Below are 18,078 nucleotides of genomic sequence, written 5' to 3' on the forward strand. Positions count from 1 at the left end.
GGCAGCCATCTTCAGATTTGGAAGCACGTGAAGTGGCAGTATGACCAAGTGAAGAGCCGCAGAGGGGTAGGCGGGAGGGTTCGCATGTGAATCCATGCCAGACCCATGCTGGAGAACAACAGTTACAGGTAAGTAACTTGTTCCTTCTCCAGCATGGGGTCTGGCATGGATTCACATGCTCATGAATAAAGAATACATAGCAGTACACACATGCACAACCACGGGAGGTGGCAAAGGCTCAACATTAAGCATCACATCAACTCAACATTAAGCATCTTACCTCCTCACCAGGCTCACCTCAGGCGAACAGGTTGCGCAGCACTGCTTGGCCGACCCTGGACTCCTCCCTGGAATCCCGGTCGACGCAGTAGAATTTCGTGAAGGTGTGCGTCGACCTCCACGTAGCAGCCCTGCATATGTCCAGCAGGGGCACACCAGATAGGAACGCCGTGGTAGCTGCGATCGCTCTGGTGGAATGGGCTCTCGGACGGCCAGGCAGCGGTCGGTTTGCCAACCGGTGACAGTACATGATACAGCCGGAGAGCCATCTGGAGATGGAAGCCTTCGAGAGAGCCTTCCCCTGATTGACAGGTCCAAAGTTCACAAAGAGTTGTGACGTCTTCCGAAAACCTTTCGTGCGGTCCACGTAGAATTTCAGCGCTCTAGCTACATCCAGCGAGTGCAAAGTCCTCTCAGCCGGCGACGAAGGCGACGGGAAGAACACAGGTAACACCAAGGGTTCGTTGAGATGAAAGTCCGACGGTACCTTGGGCATGAAGGAGGGGTGCGTCCTGAGCACTACCCTCGTGTCGTGGAAAGTCAAGTACGGGGCCTTGCAGGAAAGGGCCTGGATCTCTCCCACTCGTCGTGCGGAGGTGATGGCCACGAGAAAAGCTGTTTTCCACGATAGAAACTTCAACGGGGCCGAGTGCAGAGGCTCGAACAGAGGTCCCATGAGTTTGGTCAGCACCACGTTGAGCTCCCACGCCGGGGCCGGAGCCTTCACCGGCGGGAACGATCTGAACAGTCCCTTCATGAACTCTTTCACCAGACGATGAGACCACAAGGACGTCCGGCCCGTGGTTCTGGTGTATCGGGAGATCGCAGCAAGATGAATCTTGATGGACGCGTGTGCCAGACCAGCTTTGGCCAGCGTCAGCAGGTACGGCAGCACTTGGGGAGCCGTAATCCGTAGAGGGTTAATCTTCTGTGCGTAGCACCAGACAGAGAACCTCTTCCATTTGTGTCCGTAGCATTTAAGAGTCGAGGACGCCCTGGCCTTTGCAAGAACCTCTCTGCAATCGGCCGGTATGTCGTATCCTCCAAACTCTAGCGCTGCAGGAGCCAGGCCTGCAAGTTCAGCGACTTCGGGTCGTGGTGGAGGATGGCGCCTCCTTCCCTGGAGAGTAGATCCGCGTCCGCCGGCAGCTTGATTGGCGGGGACGCCGACAAGTCCAGAAGGTCCGGGAACCATATCTGCCTCGGCCACGCAGGTGCGACGAGGATCATCCTGCACCGCGACCTCTTGAGCTGGTTGACGAGCCGGATTAGCAGAGGCAAGGGAGGGAACGCGTAGAGGAACAGGCCCTCCCAGGGGAACGAGAAAGCATCGCCCATGCTCCTCGTCTGGGGAAACCTGCTGGCGAACCTCCGGCACTTGGTGTTCGTCGCCGTCGCGAACAGGTCGATCTGGGGTGTGCCCCACCGTCGGAAGAGGCGATCCACCAGATCCTGCCGTAGTTCCCACTCGTGGCACGAGCGCAGCTCCCTGCTGAGTGAGTCGGCGATGGTGTTTTTTTATCCCTGCCAGATGAAACGGCACCAGAAGAATCCCTTGGGCGACGGCCCAATGCCACAGGTCCTGCGCCTCCTTGGACAGCGCTGGGGACCTGGTTCCGCCCTGTTTCCTGATGTAAAACATGGTGGTGGTGTTGTCGGTGAAGATCCTCACCACCTTGCCCTTGAGGGACGGAAGGAAGGACCTGAGGGCCCAAAACACTGCACGGAGCTCCAGGACGTTGATATGCAGGGACTTCTCCGTCGGGAGCCAGAGTCCCCTTGCGTGCAGATTTTCGGTGTGCGCTCCCCACCCTTCTAGGGAGGCATCCGTGGTCACAGTCACCTGGTGGGCTGGGGTCTGGAAGTCCATGCCCGCCGTCAGATGCGCGCGGGTGCCCCACCACCGTATCGCTCGTCGGAAACTCTCGTCGAGCTTGATCCTTTCCTCGAAGCTGCCCGTCGTCTGGATCCAGCGCGCATCCAGGAACTCTTGCAACGGGCGCATCCGGAGCCTGCACATGGGAATGAGGTAGATGCAGGAAGACATCATCCCGAGGAGGGACTTGATGGACCTCACCTTGGCCGCGTCGGCCACCAACATCCGTTGCACCTTGCCCAAGATGGTCCTGGTCCTCTCCTCCGACGGGGAGGCCAGAAGGGACACTGTGTCGAGCCTCGCTCCCAGAAACAGTGCGACTTGCGCGGGCACCAGGTGGGATTTGGCGTAGTTCACGGAGAATCCCAGGTCCGTGAGGAGTTGGACGGTCCTTGCCGTGTGGACCACGGCGAGCTCCCTCGTCTTGGCGCGGATGAGCCAGTCGTCCAGGTAGGGGTAGACGTGAATCCCCTCGCGGCGCAGCTGCGCCGCCACCGGTGCGAGGCACTTGGTGAAAACCCTGGGTGCCGACCGCAGTCCGAAGGGAAGGGCTTTGAACTGGTAATGATGCCCTTGGACCACGAATCTGAGGAATTTTCGGTGCCCCTTTAGGATGGGAATGTGGAAGTAGGCATCCTCCAAATCCAACGACGATAGGAAGTCTCCTTCCTCCAGCTGACCCAGGACGTGCTGGAGGGTGACCATCCGGAACTTCTGCGCCTTGATGAACTTGTTCAGGCGTCGCAGGTCCAGGATGGGGCGCCATCCTCCCGTCTTCTTCTTCACGAGGAAGTAACGAGAGTAGACTCCGGAGCCCCGAAGCCTCTTTGGGACGAGTTCGATGGCGCCCTTTCTGAGCATCGCCTTTACCTCCAGGAGAAGTTGAGGGACGTGAAGTTCTTTCCTGGCCACGGGGGGGACGCGCGGGCACCTTCTTTGAAACTCGAGCGCGTGGCCCCGGGCCAGGGCGTCCAGCACCCAACGGTCGGTGGAGATGGACTCCCACACGCTGACGAAGCCCGCCAGCCGGCCTCCCACCGGGGTGCTTCGGTGGGGGCCCGACCCCACGGCCGGTTCAATCCTGCTTGGACGCGGCCTTGCCGCCTTGGCCTCCTTGGCGACGACGGCGGGGGCCGCCAGACTTGCCTCGTCCTCTGTAGGCCTCTTGCGACGACGAGCGGGCCGCTTGACGGTAGGAAGCGAAACCGCCGCCGGAACCTTTGGAGGCGCCCTTGCCTCCGCCGCTCCGAAAGGGCGTCCGCCGTTGCTGCAGTACTCCAAGGGCCCGGGCCGTCTCAGTATCCGCCTTGATGGCCTGAAGGGAATCGTCCACTGTCTTCCCAAACAGGTTGTTCCCGTCGAAGGGCATGTCCAGGACCCTGGTCTGGACGTCCTGCCGAAAGTCCGTAGCCTTGAGCCATCCGCGACGTCGAAGGCAAACGCCGTTGCCCATCTGGCGGAACCCAGTGTCGGCGATGTCCGTCGCCACGGTGATGGCGTGGTCCGAGGCCACCTCACCTTCCTGCAGGATCTCAAGGGCCTCCGCCCTCTTGTCGTCCGGCAGAAAATCCAGCAGGGGAGCTATCTTGTACCAGAGTTCCCTGTCGTAGCGGGCCACGATAGCCAAGGCGTTGGCCGCTTTAATCGTCGTCGCCGCCGACGAGATGACTCTGCGTCCCATGGCATCCAATTTCTTTCCCTCGCCGTCCGGCGGGGAAGTCGACGTGGAGGCCGCACCCCCCCCCGCTTTCTTCCTGGCTGCCGCGGAGACGACGGAGTCCGGGGTAGGCTGCGCCCGGAGGCATAGGGGGGCCGAGTCCGGGACCCGGTACTTTTTCTCGTACCGGTCTCTTTTCGCTGGCGTCGTGGAAGGGTTCTTGAGGAGGGAAAGGCCCTCATCCCAAATGTCGTCCAACAGAGGCACTGCGAGGACCGTCTTCCTCTTGGTCTCGCGCCGTTGGTAAAGGAAGCCTTCCTTTTTCTTCTCCTCAGGGCAGAGTTGGAAAAGCTCGGATGCCCTGGCGATCATTGAGTGGAACGATCCAATCTCGTCGGGCGGAGAAGCCCTGGTGGGAGGCGACGACGGAAAATCCTCGTCGTATGCCTCGTCGTCCGTACCCGTAGCTGCCGTGTCAGTCCCCGTATCATCCCCTCGGGTGGACGGGGAGGAGGGCTGGACGGGGCGCGACGGTTGAAAAGGAGGCGGTGGATGGATCCTTCTTTTCTTGGTAGGGGGAACACCAGAAGGTCCCGGTTCTGGATCCCCCGACGGGAGAGGTTCCTCCGTCGGTAACGGTAGTCTCGTCCTTATCTCGGAGCATAAGGACTGTATAGCCAACAAAATGGCCGCTGAGTTGTCTTGCGGCGCTGGCAGAGGGGAATCCGACGGGCGAGCAGGGGCCCCGTCGGTATCCTCGACGATGTCGTCGTCGTCACCTGCGTCGGGGCCCATTCCGACGGGCTGGTCTTGTTCCACGCCTAGGCCGTGGCTTAAGACCTCGATCAGTTCCTCTTCTGAGGCTGAGGCCGAATCTACGACGACGCCCTGCCCCCCCTTCTTCCCCACGGAGGGTTTCACGGGGGTCCTATCGATGGGCACGAAAGAAGACTCCCTCCGCTTGGTCGAATGGATCAAGGCCTTCACCACCTTAGGTGCGCTCACCGCCTTATCCTTGAGGGAGGGGGCACTGCCACGCTCCTCCTCTGCCTTAGAGCTCGACCGGGGTCTCTCCAGGAGCTTCGCCGGGTGCTCGGCCTTCCTCTTACCCGACCCAGAGCGTTGGCTCGTGGTTGATGGTGCCGGGGAGGGTGCGCCCTGCCTGGCGCCCGTAGAGCCCGACCGTTCGGCGCTCCCGGTGCCAGCGGACTCGCGGTGCTTGGCCTTATGTTGGGCCCCCGTCGCCGGGGCGCCCTCAAAGGTCTTAGAAGACCGCTCAGATTTCTTCTTCTTCTCGCCAGACGGGCTCTTACCCTCCAGCCAGCTGGCGAGACGTTGATGGCGGTCCTTCATGGTCCGTTCCGACATGTTGCCGCAAAACGCACAGTCCTTCTCCACGTGCGTCTTGTCCCCATGAAGGCAGTAAAGGCAGAAAGAGTGTTCGTCCTCCTTGAAGACGTTCTGCAGCTGGCATCCAGGGCAGGCCCTGAACAGCTTTCCGGGCGTCGAGCTTCCCTTCTCCTGGGCCATCTCCGAGACCGGGCCTGAGAAGCTTCTGGAGTCCTCCGAAGTGTAGCTCGACGAAATCTTCACCCTTGAGGGGCACAGATGAATCCGACACGGGTCCCCGTTGATCGGATGTAGGATCGGTGGAGCTTGAGGCTCTTTTGACCGAAAGAATCGAAGTTTTTGTGAAAAAGCGCGAAAAAATAGCACTAACGCTCGAGAGCAATAGCACGAGGATCCCAACACATGAACGTGCGGTAAAAATCTGAAGATGGCTGCCAGAGGCGGTGCTTAGGTAGAGGGCAGTCATTGGCTGTGGTCAGTATGACGCAGAGACCAGTGATTGGTTATTACTACGAAAGACAGATCAGAAACGAAACTGATACTGGTTTTTTCTTTACCGAGGATTCCCAGCCTGACGACGGGGAATATTCATGAGCATGTGAATCCATGCCAGACCCCATGCTGGAGAATAATTGGTATCCCGCCAACTCCCCCCAGACTAGTGCATATCTGCCAAGCGGATCTATTTTACTGGAGTGGTATTTAAAGCACAGCTTGGGGTGTATGAGGGTTAACACTCCCCTAGACTGTGTTGAGTATTCCGTGTAGTATCTCTGGGGGCCCCATCTTGACAGGAATGCAGAATTGACATTACCCAGTCCGTGCGTCTCTTGAATGAAAAGAATATGAGGATCGTGGCGTGTAACACATGCTGCCACCCTCCTCGCCTTCACCGGGTTGTTAAGCCCGCAAATATTCCAGGAGAGTAGCTTGACTTCTTAGCCCCTATCAGCCTGTGCCATACCCGCATGTTGTAAAAATCAATCCGTCCGTAGCCTCGCAAGTGATGCGGCCATTCTGCCATGCAACCGCTCTCTGATTTTAACAATCCAACTCCTTTAAACAGAAACTCCCAAAACCATCCCGATCTGACACCAGGAACCCACAACATCTGCCCCAACTTTGTCCCACCCACCGTCCACATCAACTGCGGAATATTGCCCCACTCAATAACCGTGGTCGAGCTTGTTTTGGCATTGACCAAACTTCCGGCCGAAGCCACCCTTGTATTCGAACGAAACCCCTTCAGGTGGTCCAAATTTCCACACCAAGAACACCCATTTCCAACCCCTCTTACCTCCCCCACCCTCATCACCCCCAACTTGACGATGTACCCAAAAACAATCGTGGAACATTCCCGGGGTAGCCATGTTGCCTCACATGGCCGCCTGATTGGCTCCAATCTCCAATAGTCACATGGAATGGAGCCGCCCTGCTTGTAGGACCCATAAGGCTGCAGTGGATACTACATAAGGATACAGACCAATCCGGTCGCCGGAGATCCCTAGTCCTCGGGTCTTGGTCTATTGTTCTGTGCCGGCCTGCCCCCCCTCGGGGGGAGAGGTATGGAAGTCTCTATATACTGTGTGGCCTCAGTCGGGGATTCGAAAAAATGCGCCCTACCCGCATGTTGGATCCTCATCTTTGCCGGGAACATCAGAGCATATGGAATCTGGCGGTCTCTAAGGAGTCTCTTAACTGGTTCATATGATCGCCTGCTCGCCTGGACCCCTGCAGAAAAGTCTGGATATATATGTATTCGGCATTCCTCGTGTTGAAGCGTACCAGCCTCCCTGGCCAGCCGCAGGATTGTGTCCCTATCTCTATAATTAAGCAGCCATGCAATTATTATGCGAGGGGGAGCACCTGGTTTGGGGGCCGGGGCAAGAGTACGGTGGGCTCTCTCCATCAAGAAATGTTCGGAGAATGACTCAGGACCGAATAGTGTTTTAAGCAGTTGTTCAAGTTGTTTCTCCATTTGGCCTTTCCCAAATGACTCTGCCACGCCGACCACACGGATGTTATTACGTCTTGATCTAGATTCAAGATCCTCGCATTTATGTTGCATTTTAGTCATGGCTTCCTTAAGCTGAGCGATGTCACGACCATGTTGTGAGATAGCATCTTCGTTACTACTAATTCTATTTTCTGCATCAGTGACACGTATGCTCTCTTTTTCAACTCTTGCCTTCAGGGAGCCAATGGTAGACACTATATCGTCCAGTTTCATGTTGACTGCTCGGAATCCATTTTCCACAAGCATGGTCAGCTTGTCCTCCCGTCCTTCAATGTCTGCAGGTGGGGTTTCATTAGCGTCAGCGTGCACCTCAGTTATGGCGTCCGGCGCCTGGCTGCCAGTAAATGCATCCATAGGACCCTTCCTCTTGTTACTGGGCGTCTTGCCTCCCTTCCCAGCCCTGTGCGGCTCGCCCATGGTGCCAGCCCCGGCCCGTTGTTTGTGGATATTCAGCAAAGCCACCTGGATCAGGACAACAGAGTTTGCAGCTGGGGAAACAGGGGTCCCCCGCCTCATCCCCCTTGCTCCCAAGACGTCTGTAGATTTTCCGGCAGGGACCCCAGTACCAGGGCACCAAGGCCCAATGTTAGGCACCAGCGATGGATATTTTCTCCCACGTAGTTAGGTGTCAAAACTCAGGGCGCACCACAGTTTACGCCGAAGAGGGCCTATATAGAAGACTGGGTGTCCACCAGCGCGTGGGATTGGCCAGGCCACCAGCACAGGGCTTCATGCGCTAGGGCGACCGTGCCTGAAGTCGCCAAAGGTAGTGTAATCCCCTGCGTATGTGCACCCACGACAAACAGATAGTTCTGGATGGGGACCGGGAGGCAAGGACTCCGCAGCAGACTACACGGATGTAGGGCGTGCAATGTAATATCAGGAGCCATGTTGCCCGCTAGTAGGGCGTTTCCATCAGTCCCCCCTCACTGGCACAGGGGCCCCTCACCTCCCGCTGCTTCACGAAGCCGTGGGCTTTGGCCTCTGTAAATTTATGTAATGTCTTAGCGGGCGTGGTCCCGCACGTAACACAGAGACCGGCTTCCCGTCCACCGAGAGTGTCGGATCACTCGGGGCCAATTCCTCCGCGCCCCACGTGCCAGCTCCCTGCCACGGGCAGCCGCGTAACAGGATGTCACCGCCGTGTCTATTGGCGTCTCCGCCGCAAATTCCGGGGTGTGGGGCCACAGAAGAGTAGCAGGTATTGTACCTGAGGGGGGCACAACGTCTCCTCGTCTTCACGGCCGAACAGCTCTCAGTCCGCAGCTGCTCAGCGTGGGGGCGAGTCAGGCGCGGGCCGCTGACAATGGCCACGCCCCCACTCGGCCTCCTCCACGCCAGAGTCCACGGCTCCGCGTTGCCTCTGCCTGGAGCTCCGAGCCGGATCGCGCTCCCAACACCAGTCGGGCCAAATTCAGAGCGGCGTAACTTCGGCGCCAGAGACCGATTTCCACCAGGATTTTAAGACGTTGGGGACCAGACCTCGGCTCGTCTACACAGCCATTTGTGGGTGCTTAGGTGGCTCCAAAACAGATGTTTTCTGGACGGATCTTGTACTGGAGCAGGAGCTCAGGATTCAGGCGGCCATCTTCGTCGTGCGCAACAGCGCCCCCCCATCTTATTAATATTTAGAAGTGAGGGCAATCATAGATTTTGACACAGACAGTATTTTACTTTTGACTGACAGACTTCCCTTAGTTTTCTTTTCATTAGGGAACATTCCCACCTTAGAGTAGACCATCATAAATAAAAGTTTTCCAAATCTATCAATTTGTCTGTGTCATCTCTTGATACCATGCCTGTCTCACACCACTCTACTTCTTATTGCTGGCATTTTATCAGGCCTTTTTAGGTCTTGAATATTAGGGGTATCCCTCCCTAACAATGCTTGACTCTTGTTTCTCTGAATACTACTACTATGATGAGGTCACTACAGAGGAATACTGGACTCTTGGGTCTCTGGGTATCCCTACTGTGACGAGGGAGTGCACTCCCCGGAGGAATACTTGACGCTTTGGGCTCCCTGGACCTACCCGGCATTCTCGCAGCTCCAATTACCTGTATCTTCACTGGGAAATGCTACCGGTTCTTCCAGGGGTCTCAGGACACTTTGTTCTCCACGCGTTCAGCGTATGTTCCTGCTTTTCTCCTCTTTTGTCAATGCAGCTCCTTGGAGTCGTTGCTACGGCAGTCTCAGCTTATTCTATGGATCACACGACCACCTCAGAGAGGCCATGGCACCACTTGATTCTTCCTGCTTCTGCAGCAAGTCAGGTTTAGACATGCTTGCGTGGTTCCATTTGGTTTCTGCTTCCGAGACCAACTGTCTCTCGATGTTTTGGGCAGCGTAGGTTTGAAATTCCCAGGCACTGCAGGATGGACACCAGCTTCCCTCTCTGCTCTTCCTGCTCTGGAGCACCTCCAGTCCTTCCTCAGTCTTTACTTTATATTGCTAGGACTGCCCCAGCGTAGCATCAGTATTTGTTGCCAATGCCTCTGAAGTTATCTTCATGCCTCCTAGTGGCCACCTTGTCACAGTGCTTTGGTAATTCCTTCTACTGTTGTTCTGTATGTTTCTTTGGTTTTTCCTGGTCTCTGTCTTATCTGCCCCTGCAGATATCAGACCCAGGGTTATCCAGACATGGACCTCTTTCTCACTGTGCTTAGAGAGGTACTCTTGTTCAGAGGAGAATTGCCTAACATTTCGGTGCTGACCTGCCCTGGTGGGTGGGACCAGACTGATATGCAAATTAATATTTTTCCTCTGTGAAAGGCACAGCGAGCCAAAACGTGGTTGTAGACCTTCCTGAGTGGGAAACCTCCCATAGATGAAGTTATTTGAACCATGCTCTTTCTCAGTAGAGTGGCTTCAACAATTTTGTATAGTTATGTTCAAAACACATTGGCCCTCATCACAAGTTAGCCAGCGGATATAACGGTGCCGGTAAAACCGGACCGGCACCGTTTTCTGGACCGGCTAACTACAAGTTCTGTGGCTGTGGGAATGGGGATTACAGAATGCCGGCTCCGGAATTACCGGATCACCGGGGCTGTAATGCCCCAGTAATCCGGCATGTCCGGAGCCGGTAAATCCCCACGAGTCTGACGGCAGCCTGCCGGTTTTACCGGCACAGCTACCGCCAGATCGGTAATGAGGCCCATAGTGTTTGGCTGCGTGATACAGATAATTTACTAATGGAAATCATTCATAGAAAGTAATGTGCAAAATTATTTTTTTAAACTGATGTCCTAATCCTAGGTTCTCTCTCCAACTCTTTTCCCTGGTGCAAAGTTAAGCAAAATTGCTGATTTATAGATCATGTTGTATGCTCTGTATAGCAGTATTTATTAATTTTTTTTTTTACATGTATATGAATTACACTGTGTATTATTTGGAAACATGTACTCAATATAACTGCAAAACAAACAGTTACAATTATGCTTCTTTTGGAAAGATGTCTATGGTTCACTTACAAAGAAAACAAGCCCACTATGGAATAAGCACCCGATTCATTTAGCAGAGGTAATTGCAGCCACAATCTTTGCTTACATACCTGCTTCCTGTCGCGAAAGCGAGCCCCCTCGAGATTAGCATAAAATGATCCAAGCACATAATATGCAGCAGCTCTCATACTGGAGTCGTAACTGCTGAGGGCAGCCACAGTTACACCCAATGCATTGACCTCCACAAACTTGCGGCAATCCACAACAAATTCTGCAGCACATTGGGGAGGAGAGCAAAGACAAGAAGGTGAATGAGCAGGAGGGACTAACATGTACACACATAGATAATATAAAAGAAGCATACAATTTGTTAGTGCCATTTCAATGTGTACCACCTGATCTCTTGACATGTGCATGTATTGATTCATTTGAGTATTCCTAAAAGATTTGCTCACAGGGATCCTGGGATACAGTAAATCAAAACAAACCCAGAACATGAGAAACATGACCTGAAGTCACGTAAAGGGGAGGGAAGTGGGAGACTAACAATGAAGTCCATTAAAAGTTCAAGCAAAGCAGGCTGGGTGCTTCAGTGTGTTCAGTTCTGAGGCATGGGATGATGGTGACTTTGGATGCCTATGCTTGGGCTCACCATATATCCATGTCAACACCGCAGCACACTATACTCCCGCTCATGAAACTGTGCTATATGTATTAATCCACAGAACTACAACTGCTTCATTCTTTTGAATGAGGAAGACCCGATGTGAAGAGGTGGACCTCTTCCAAATGTGCAAGTCAAGCTCCTTACATGGGATTTCTAAAGATGACATTAAATTAGATATAATGTACTGGGCCAGCTAGGTATCAGTCCGCCCCTAAACACATTCAGAAACAAGAACAAAAATGGTAACAAAGTGCCCAATGAGTCCTACAGGAAACATGCACGGTAGTGATTTATTATAGTGAGTTCACTAGTAGATCACTGCTACATTCTAAAGTCACAGTTTTTGGCAGAGAACTCCAGCTACCCAAGAAGAAAAAGTCTGGGTAATGTGACGAATCCCACAATGTCATCACTGCTTGCCAAGGAGGAGCCTCTTCCCATGAGGCTAGGGTCGTGAGGCTGCTACCCGATAATCCCCCTGAGGGTGGTACTCAGCAGGTGGATCTCATGGGAGGGGAAAACCCCCTATGGGACCAGTGACGACCAAATCGGGAGAACGCGTTATTCCCACCAATCACATGACCCTAGACCCCCCTCCCACAGTTACCCCACTTCACTCCTCTTCAATCCTACCCTCATACCCCAAGTACTTTTCCAAAGCAGCCCAAGTATTGATATTGAGATTGATTTTTTTTCTATCGCGCTCGTACACAAGTGTTTCAGAGCGCGACAAGGCAAGGGAGGGTAACAGGGGACAACAAAACAGTGATCTTACTAGGCCGAGTGACATTGAGAATGCGCAAGCGCATGGGGGAGGGGACAAGTGCATGGAAGAGGGGAGAAGTGGAAAGTGCGAAGCAGAGGAGAAACAGATAAATAACAATAAATAAATAATATAGGCAACAAACAGTGGTAGTGCAGCCAGCAATTTGCAAGTGCTAGGTTTAAGGCAGCAGACAGGGTAGGTCTGATAAGGGCAAGGAAGAAAAAAGGGGTGGGGCTGTATGGGTACAGATACAGACCCCAGTGCAGGGGGTGGCCCGGAGGCAGTGCGGGAGGGTGGCAGGGTGAGCAGGTACCTGGGCCTAGAGGACAGAGGGTGGCCAGGTGCACGGTGCCAAGAGAGAACAGATCAGCAGGGGAGAGGGGGAGCGAAGGCAGAAGAAAAGAGTAAAGACTTGAGGTGCTTCCGGAACCAGAGATGGTTCTTCTCAAGTTTTAGAGTGGCAGGGAGGCTGTTCCAGAGGGAGGCCCCAGCCAAAGACAGAGATCTACCCCCAGCTCGTTTCTTTGAAAAACGACTGACCCTGAGGGAGTTGGAGGTAGAGGAGCGAAGAGCTCGAGAGGGGAGGGATAGCAGAAGGTATTTTGGACCCAGGCCCCAGAAAGCCTTGTGGACAATGCAGAGGGTTTTGAATTTAATCCTTGCATACAATGGGAGCCAATGGAGAGATTTCAGAGCTGGAGAGATACGATCCCAGAGCTTGAGGACAAGGCAGTCCTGTTCTGGATTAGTTGCAGAGGGAGGAGAGTAGAGGCAGGTAGATTTAGAAAGAGGCAGGCAGAGAGTACTGAGACAAGGGAGATTTCTAGGGAGTTACCACACCAGCACTCACTTAGTACTGAGACGAGGAGAAGGAGCGGAGCAATACCAAATAACCATTGCAACCACTTTTGCCAGTGTAGTGGTTCGCGACATTATGTTGGAAGAAACCTGATAAAAACTGAAGAGGGATTTCACACATTGTCAAGCTCCCCCTTGAGGAAACGCAAAAGCCTGGAGGAAACCAGTGGGCAGGTGGGTTTTGACCGGGACGCCAGGAAGAGAGATGCTGAGGCTAGTCCAGTATATAAGGACTGCAAGACCCGCAAGCAGACCCAGACTCTGGGTGCCCCAGATACCCGGGAAGCGTGAGCGAACGAGACCACACTATCCTGAAGGAAAGAGGACCGCAGAGCTGCCGCAGAGCAGGGGAAGCACAAGGAAGGTGCCGGAGCCCCGCAAAGGAGACCAACTGCCTCAAGGGATAGCCGGGAAGGCATGGAAAGCTTAAGGAGGTGGTGGCATGAGTCAAAGGCTGGGAAAGGAGGGTCTGGGACCCTAATTCAGTGGGAGAAAAGAAAAGTAGTACATGGAGGCATACTATGTCTTGGCAGGAGAGTGAACCAGCCCCACGGAAAGGGAAACTAAGTTTGCAATTGTGGGTCTGCGACTCTCCCTCAAATAAAAAGAACTGGAACTTGATGGCAGTGCTTCGGAGGTTAGTGAACCACGTCTGTATTAACCAGTACAGATTGGGAAGCCCCGAATGCCACTTTTCTTCATTGCAGTACTTGATGAGAGGGAACCAGGTCTGCCGATCAGGGTCAAGGACCCACTACAGCTTGGGAAGCGTGTTCAGGCTATTCTTCGTCGCAGTACCTGGCGAGACGGAACCAGGTCTGCCTACCAAGGTCAAGGACCCACTACAGCTTGGGAAGTGTGTTCAGGCTATTCTTTGTCGCAGTACCTGGTGAGAGGGAACCAGGTCTGCCTACCACGGTCAAGGATCCACTACAGCTTGAGCGGTCCATCCAGGCCGTCATTCTTGAGTGCAGTATACGGCGAGAGGCTGCCAAGTAGGGTCTGGGACCCCAAGGAACTGCATTGTAAGCCTCAGAAAGGCTGGAGGAAGGGATAAGGGATACATTTCCCCCAAGTGCCAAGGAGTGGCTGAATGCACTCTGTGAAAGTCTTACTAAGACAAGAACTGCCTTTTGTGCAGGGTAGGGGAGTAATTTCACTGTACCAAGAAGACCTCTCCTTTGATTTAGTTTGTTTAGCGTGTAGGGGACTGAGTGAGGATTTTGACACTGGGCATTGGGACTTTTGCTTTGGACATTCTGAGACTAGTTATTTCAGTTGAGGCAGGGAAACCCCTCTTAGTGTTAGGGCGAGATAGGGTGTTCTTTTCCTTTTTACCTTTGAATAAAGGTTTATAGCAAACACTATGACCCCTCCGTGTCAGAGTCTTATGTAAGGTAAATCTGCCCTTAAATAGTAATGCATGATGAACCTGAGAATGGGCACAAACGCCTTACCGCACACATGCGCACTTTGTGAGTCTGGGGGTTATAATAGGACAGGAACACCAATTATGCCCACGTCCAAAGAACATCAGCACCTCCCTTCGGGTGAAATGTAAGGCTAGCCCCCGATTCCCCTCTTTTACCTGTGTAAAAAGAAACATACGCACTAGCCTTAATACAGTCGGTAAACCGTTTATGTGGTCCCAAGGTTCTTAATAAAACAACATACACCAAAGAGATTATCAGCCGTGTTTCAGGGTGTTGTTTATATATGATAAATAGAACAGTATTTTATTAGAACCTAAAGCAGATTGATCAATAAATAGAATACTATACTTTACAGCACATATCAAGGATAACATGAGTCTCCTCTGCTTGACATGTGGTAAAGAATTAGAATAATACATATAAATATAAAATTGTCATTGGTAAAGTGCAGTACACATCTGATACACTTTGGGCTAAAGTGCAAAGTACATTTAATGTACTCCTCCCTCGCCTCAACATAAACGTAATAGGACACCTGGCTCTCCCTATCGGGGCATATATGTATCCCAAAGTTAAGTGAAAAAATCCCTGTTGTCATACACAATCAATGAGCATAAAACTACTTTTAACACATATTTTCGTTGACAGTGAATACATGAAACGTTTGACCCAGTATTATTCCTTAATGTAATAGTGTTGTTCAACAGAACACATACATATTCACCTGCGGGCATAGGTTACTCAAATCTTTTCTACCAAAAAAGTCTGCCTCCTTGTATGCCCAACATTGAAACATGGATCCCAGACGATCCACTTCCAGGCACCAGGTCTTGATTCCTGAACTGTCCCCTCCTATAATACGTTTCTGGGACACAACCGATTGATGCCTAACCGCCTGAACCCAGGGACGTCATTTAGGGGTCGCCAGAGGTCGCAACTGCGACCTCTGAGGTCTCCCTTGCGAACTCTTTCAAAAATAAATAAATAAATTAAAAAATATATATATATATATTTTTTTTAATGCAAGCTCCTGGGCTGTGGCCAGCACCGTGTGGCTCTTTACTTCTGGAGTGGCTGGCTTTCTTGTTCAGGCTCCTTAAAAAAAAAAGAAGAAAAATAAGAACAGGAGTGCCACAAGTCTAACACTTTCAGCACTGACCCTAAATAAGAAAGAATAGGAATACCAAATAATGTGTCTGTTAGGGAGAATTCTCTGTTAAGGCTAATTTCCCAAACCTAGTGAGTCCCCCAGCAGCTTTGCTGGATTTTTGGGGTTTATTTTTTCCTCCTAAGAGTGAGACTCTTTTTCTCCCACTCTTAGGCATGATTTGAGAATGTCCTTTGAGTTTGTAATGTGCTCTATGGGCTATGGGGTCTTTTACTCCATAGGGCTTCATATGTTTTTGGTATATGTGTTACACAGCACCCTCAGTGCAGTAACACAGGGGTGTCATAGTGACCCCCAAACATAGACTCCATACCCTGGGACTGACTACTGTCTCCCAGGGCATGTAAAGTCACCATTGACTTTACTAGTCTTAAATTGTGAACAGAACCAGTACAAACCATCATATTGTGGAAGTACTGGTAGGGGTAATTTGATTGCCCCATGGTCTGTTTTTCAAGGGGGCACTGTCCTGTCCCCCCTTGTCGTGTTTCTGGCTGGTGGCAGAGGTTACTACGCGAAATATTCCACCGGAATATTTCCTATGGGATTTTCCCATTCATTTTAAACGCACCACTTTTTTGGTGCAATGTTCAAAATACTGCCGAGTTATTTATTTAATATTTATTCCCCGGTTGGGTCTTTTTGCTAGGACTCGGTTTTAAAATGGCGTTTGTGTTCGCCTCTGCAACTCCAATCCAAGTCGAGCCCTTTGTTTCACTTTTGGCAGGCTTCTGCACAGAAGCCTCCAAAAGTGGTGCCACTCTGCCTGGGTCTACATGATGTGTGGGAGGGGGGGGAATAGGCACCCTGGACTGAGTTGCCTTGGCAACTCAAGTCGCACTCTTGTGCGATTGGCCTAGTGGTGAGCCGCCCGGCTCACCACTTAGCATGTTTGATTGACAGCTAAGCTGATGAATGGGGGTTTTGCTGCATAAAAGCAGGGCTTTGGGGACTGGAACTTCAGAAGTCGCCACAGGACCTAAAGAATCCGAAGAGGGGAGAAGCTGAGCCATCTACAACGACGACACCACTGGTGGGGCGCTGCTGTATGAAACTCACCACTTTAGCGATGACAGAGAAGATCTTCTTCCAGGAGAGTCTTCTTCCCTTTGAGCTGGTGGGACCAACCAGTTCGCCTTTTTCGCCTTTCTGGATCGTCTCGTGGTCGAATTGCCCGTGACAAGCACCCTGGCGACCAGATAGCCACGCGTCACCACTACAGCGAATAAAAGGGTAGAACCTTTTAACCGGGAAACTCCTCGTTGCAACTTCCCTGGCAGTGCAACAATCTCCAGCTTTCCTCCATGTCGAGATCTTCTCTTCCCCTGGACGAAGCACCGACTTGCACCCGCTGCCAGGAACAACTGCCCCCGCTGGAGCTTTCTCACCATTTCAGGTACTGTGTCCTGCCTGGTCTCCCTTGCAACAGACTTTCCAAGGTGTCACGTAAATCCTTGACTCTCTATCCTGCGGTGACCTCGGACCTGTTAACATTACCCTTCTAATTTGATCCAACCTCTTTGACTTTCCTGCAAAGACTTTTAGTGCATTTCCACTGGGTGATCTTGGGCACATTAGGCCTTGCTCTCTCCAAGAGTGGGCCTGGCCTATGAACTTTTTGCTCTACAGTAGACTTGCTGTGGTTCTTTAAAAGTGTTGGTATTGTGTGTCTTTCCTATTTCTGCCTTTTCTCTCCCTTTTTAAATAATTATTGGAGTGCCATCTATGGTTACGCGCTCACCTCTGTTTTGCTAAATAAGTGCTGTATGAACCTAGTCTTGTCAAATAATTAATTAGGGATGTGCATATATTTCTAGTGACTGTGTTTGAACTTGCTTGACATATTAGTGCCAGTGTATTTTTAGAAGTGTGTTTTTAAAATAAATAATTATATATTTTTATACCAAAGCTCTGGTCAGTGTTTGCTTGTACTACTGTATTTTGAGCCGTATACTCTACATACTGCCTAACTCTTCTTGAGAGAAGTCCGACTGCTCAGCCACAGCTACCAGGTAAATCTGGGTGGTGCAGATTGCTACCAATTGAGTTTACTGCTAACACCTGTAGTCTTAAACTGTTTGCAGTGGTCCCCAAGGGAACTGAACTGGTTTCTGCCTAACAGTGTCTTTCTGGAATTCTACACAATAATTGCTAGACTCATTAAAGGTTTATTTCAGGCACACTTCAGGGGGCGAGTCACTGATTTAGTCTGTTCTTAAACACCTCAACTCAGCCTTTCATCCTTCTGAGGTCGATAAAGGAGTACCAACACAGGTTGGGTGATATTGGGTGTATATATTTTCTATATAAAGCACGTAAGTGCTATATCATAACACATCAATATCATTTGGTCATGGACGTCTAATTGCATTCACAGTAATTTTGTAATATGGGCCTATACACACTGATCTTAACGATACATATGGCGATCCATTCTTGTATGAAATGTACATCACATAGTGATATCGTAACCATATTTTTCGTAGTGTACAAAGCTACGTGAGGCAACTTCCTGTTTTGTTAACGGGTGAAAGGTTGTGTTCCATCATTTCCCGCAATATCG

The 18,078-nt window shown here is 51.8% G+C and overlaps 1 protein-coding gene across 1 annotated transcript in view; it reads right to left on the reverse strand.

Moving 5' to 3' along the window:
* Positions 1-18,078, reverse strand: part of URB1 (URB1 ribosome biogenesis homolog) — a 2,274,827-nt gene that overhangs the window by 406,056 nt on the left and 1,850,693 nt on the right. Inside the window, exon 31 of the mRNA XM_069636341.1 lies at positions 10,734-10,894. Within this exon, the coding sequence (XP_069492442.1) occupies positions 10,734-10,894 (161 nt within the window). The remainder of the gene's footprint in view (positions 1-10,733; positions 10,895-18,078) is intronic.

This window comes from Ambystoma mexicanum, chromosome 7p (assembly GCF_040938575.1).
Source record: "Ambystoma mexicanum isolate Mex_15411 chromosome 7p, UKY_AmexF1_1, whole genome shotgun sequence".
Taxonomy (NCBI): Eukaryota; Metazoa; Chordata; class Amphibia; order Caudata; family Ambystomatidae; genus Ambystoma; species Ambystoma mexicanum.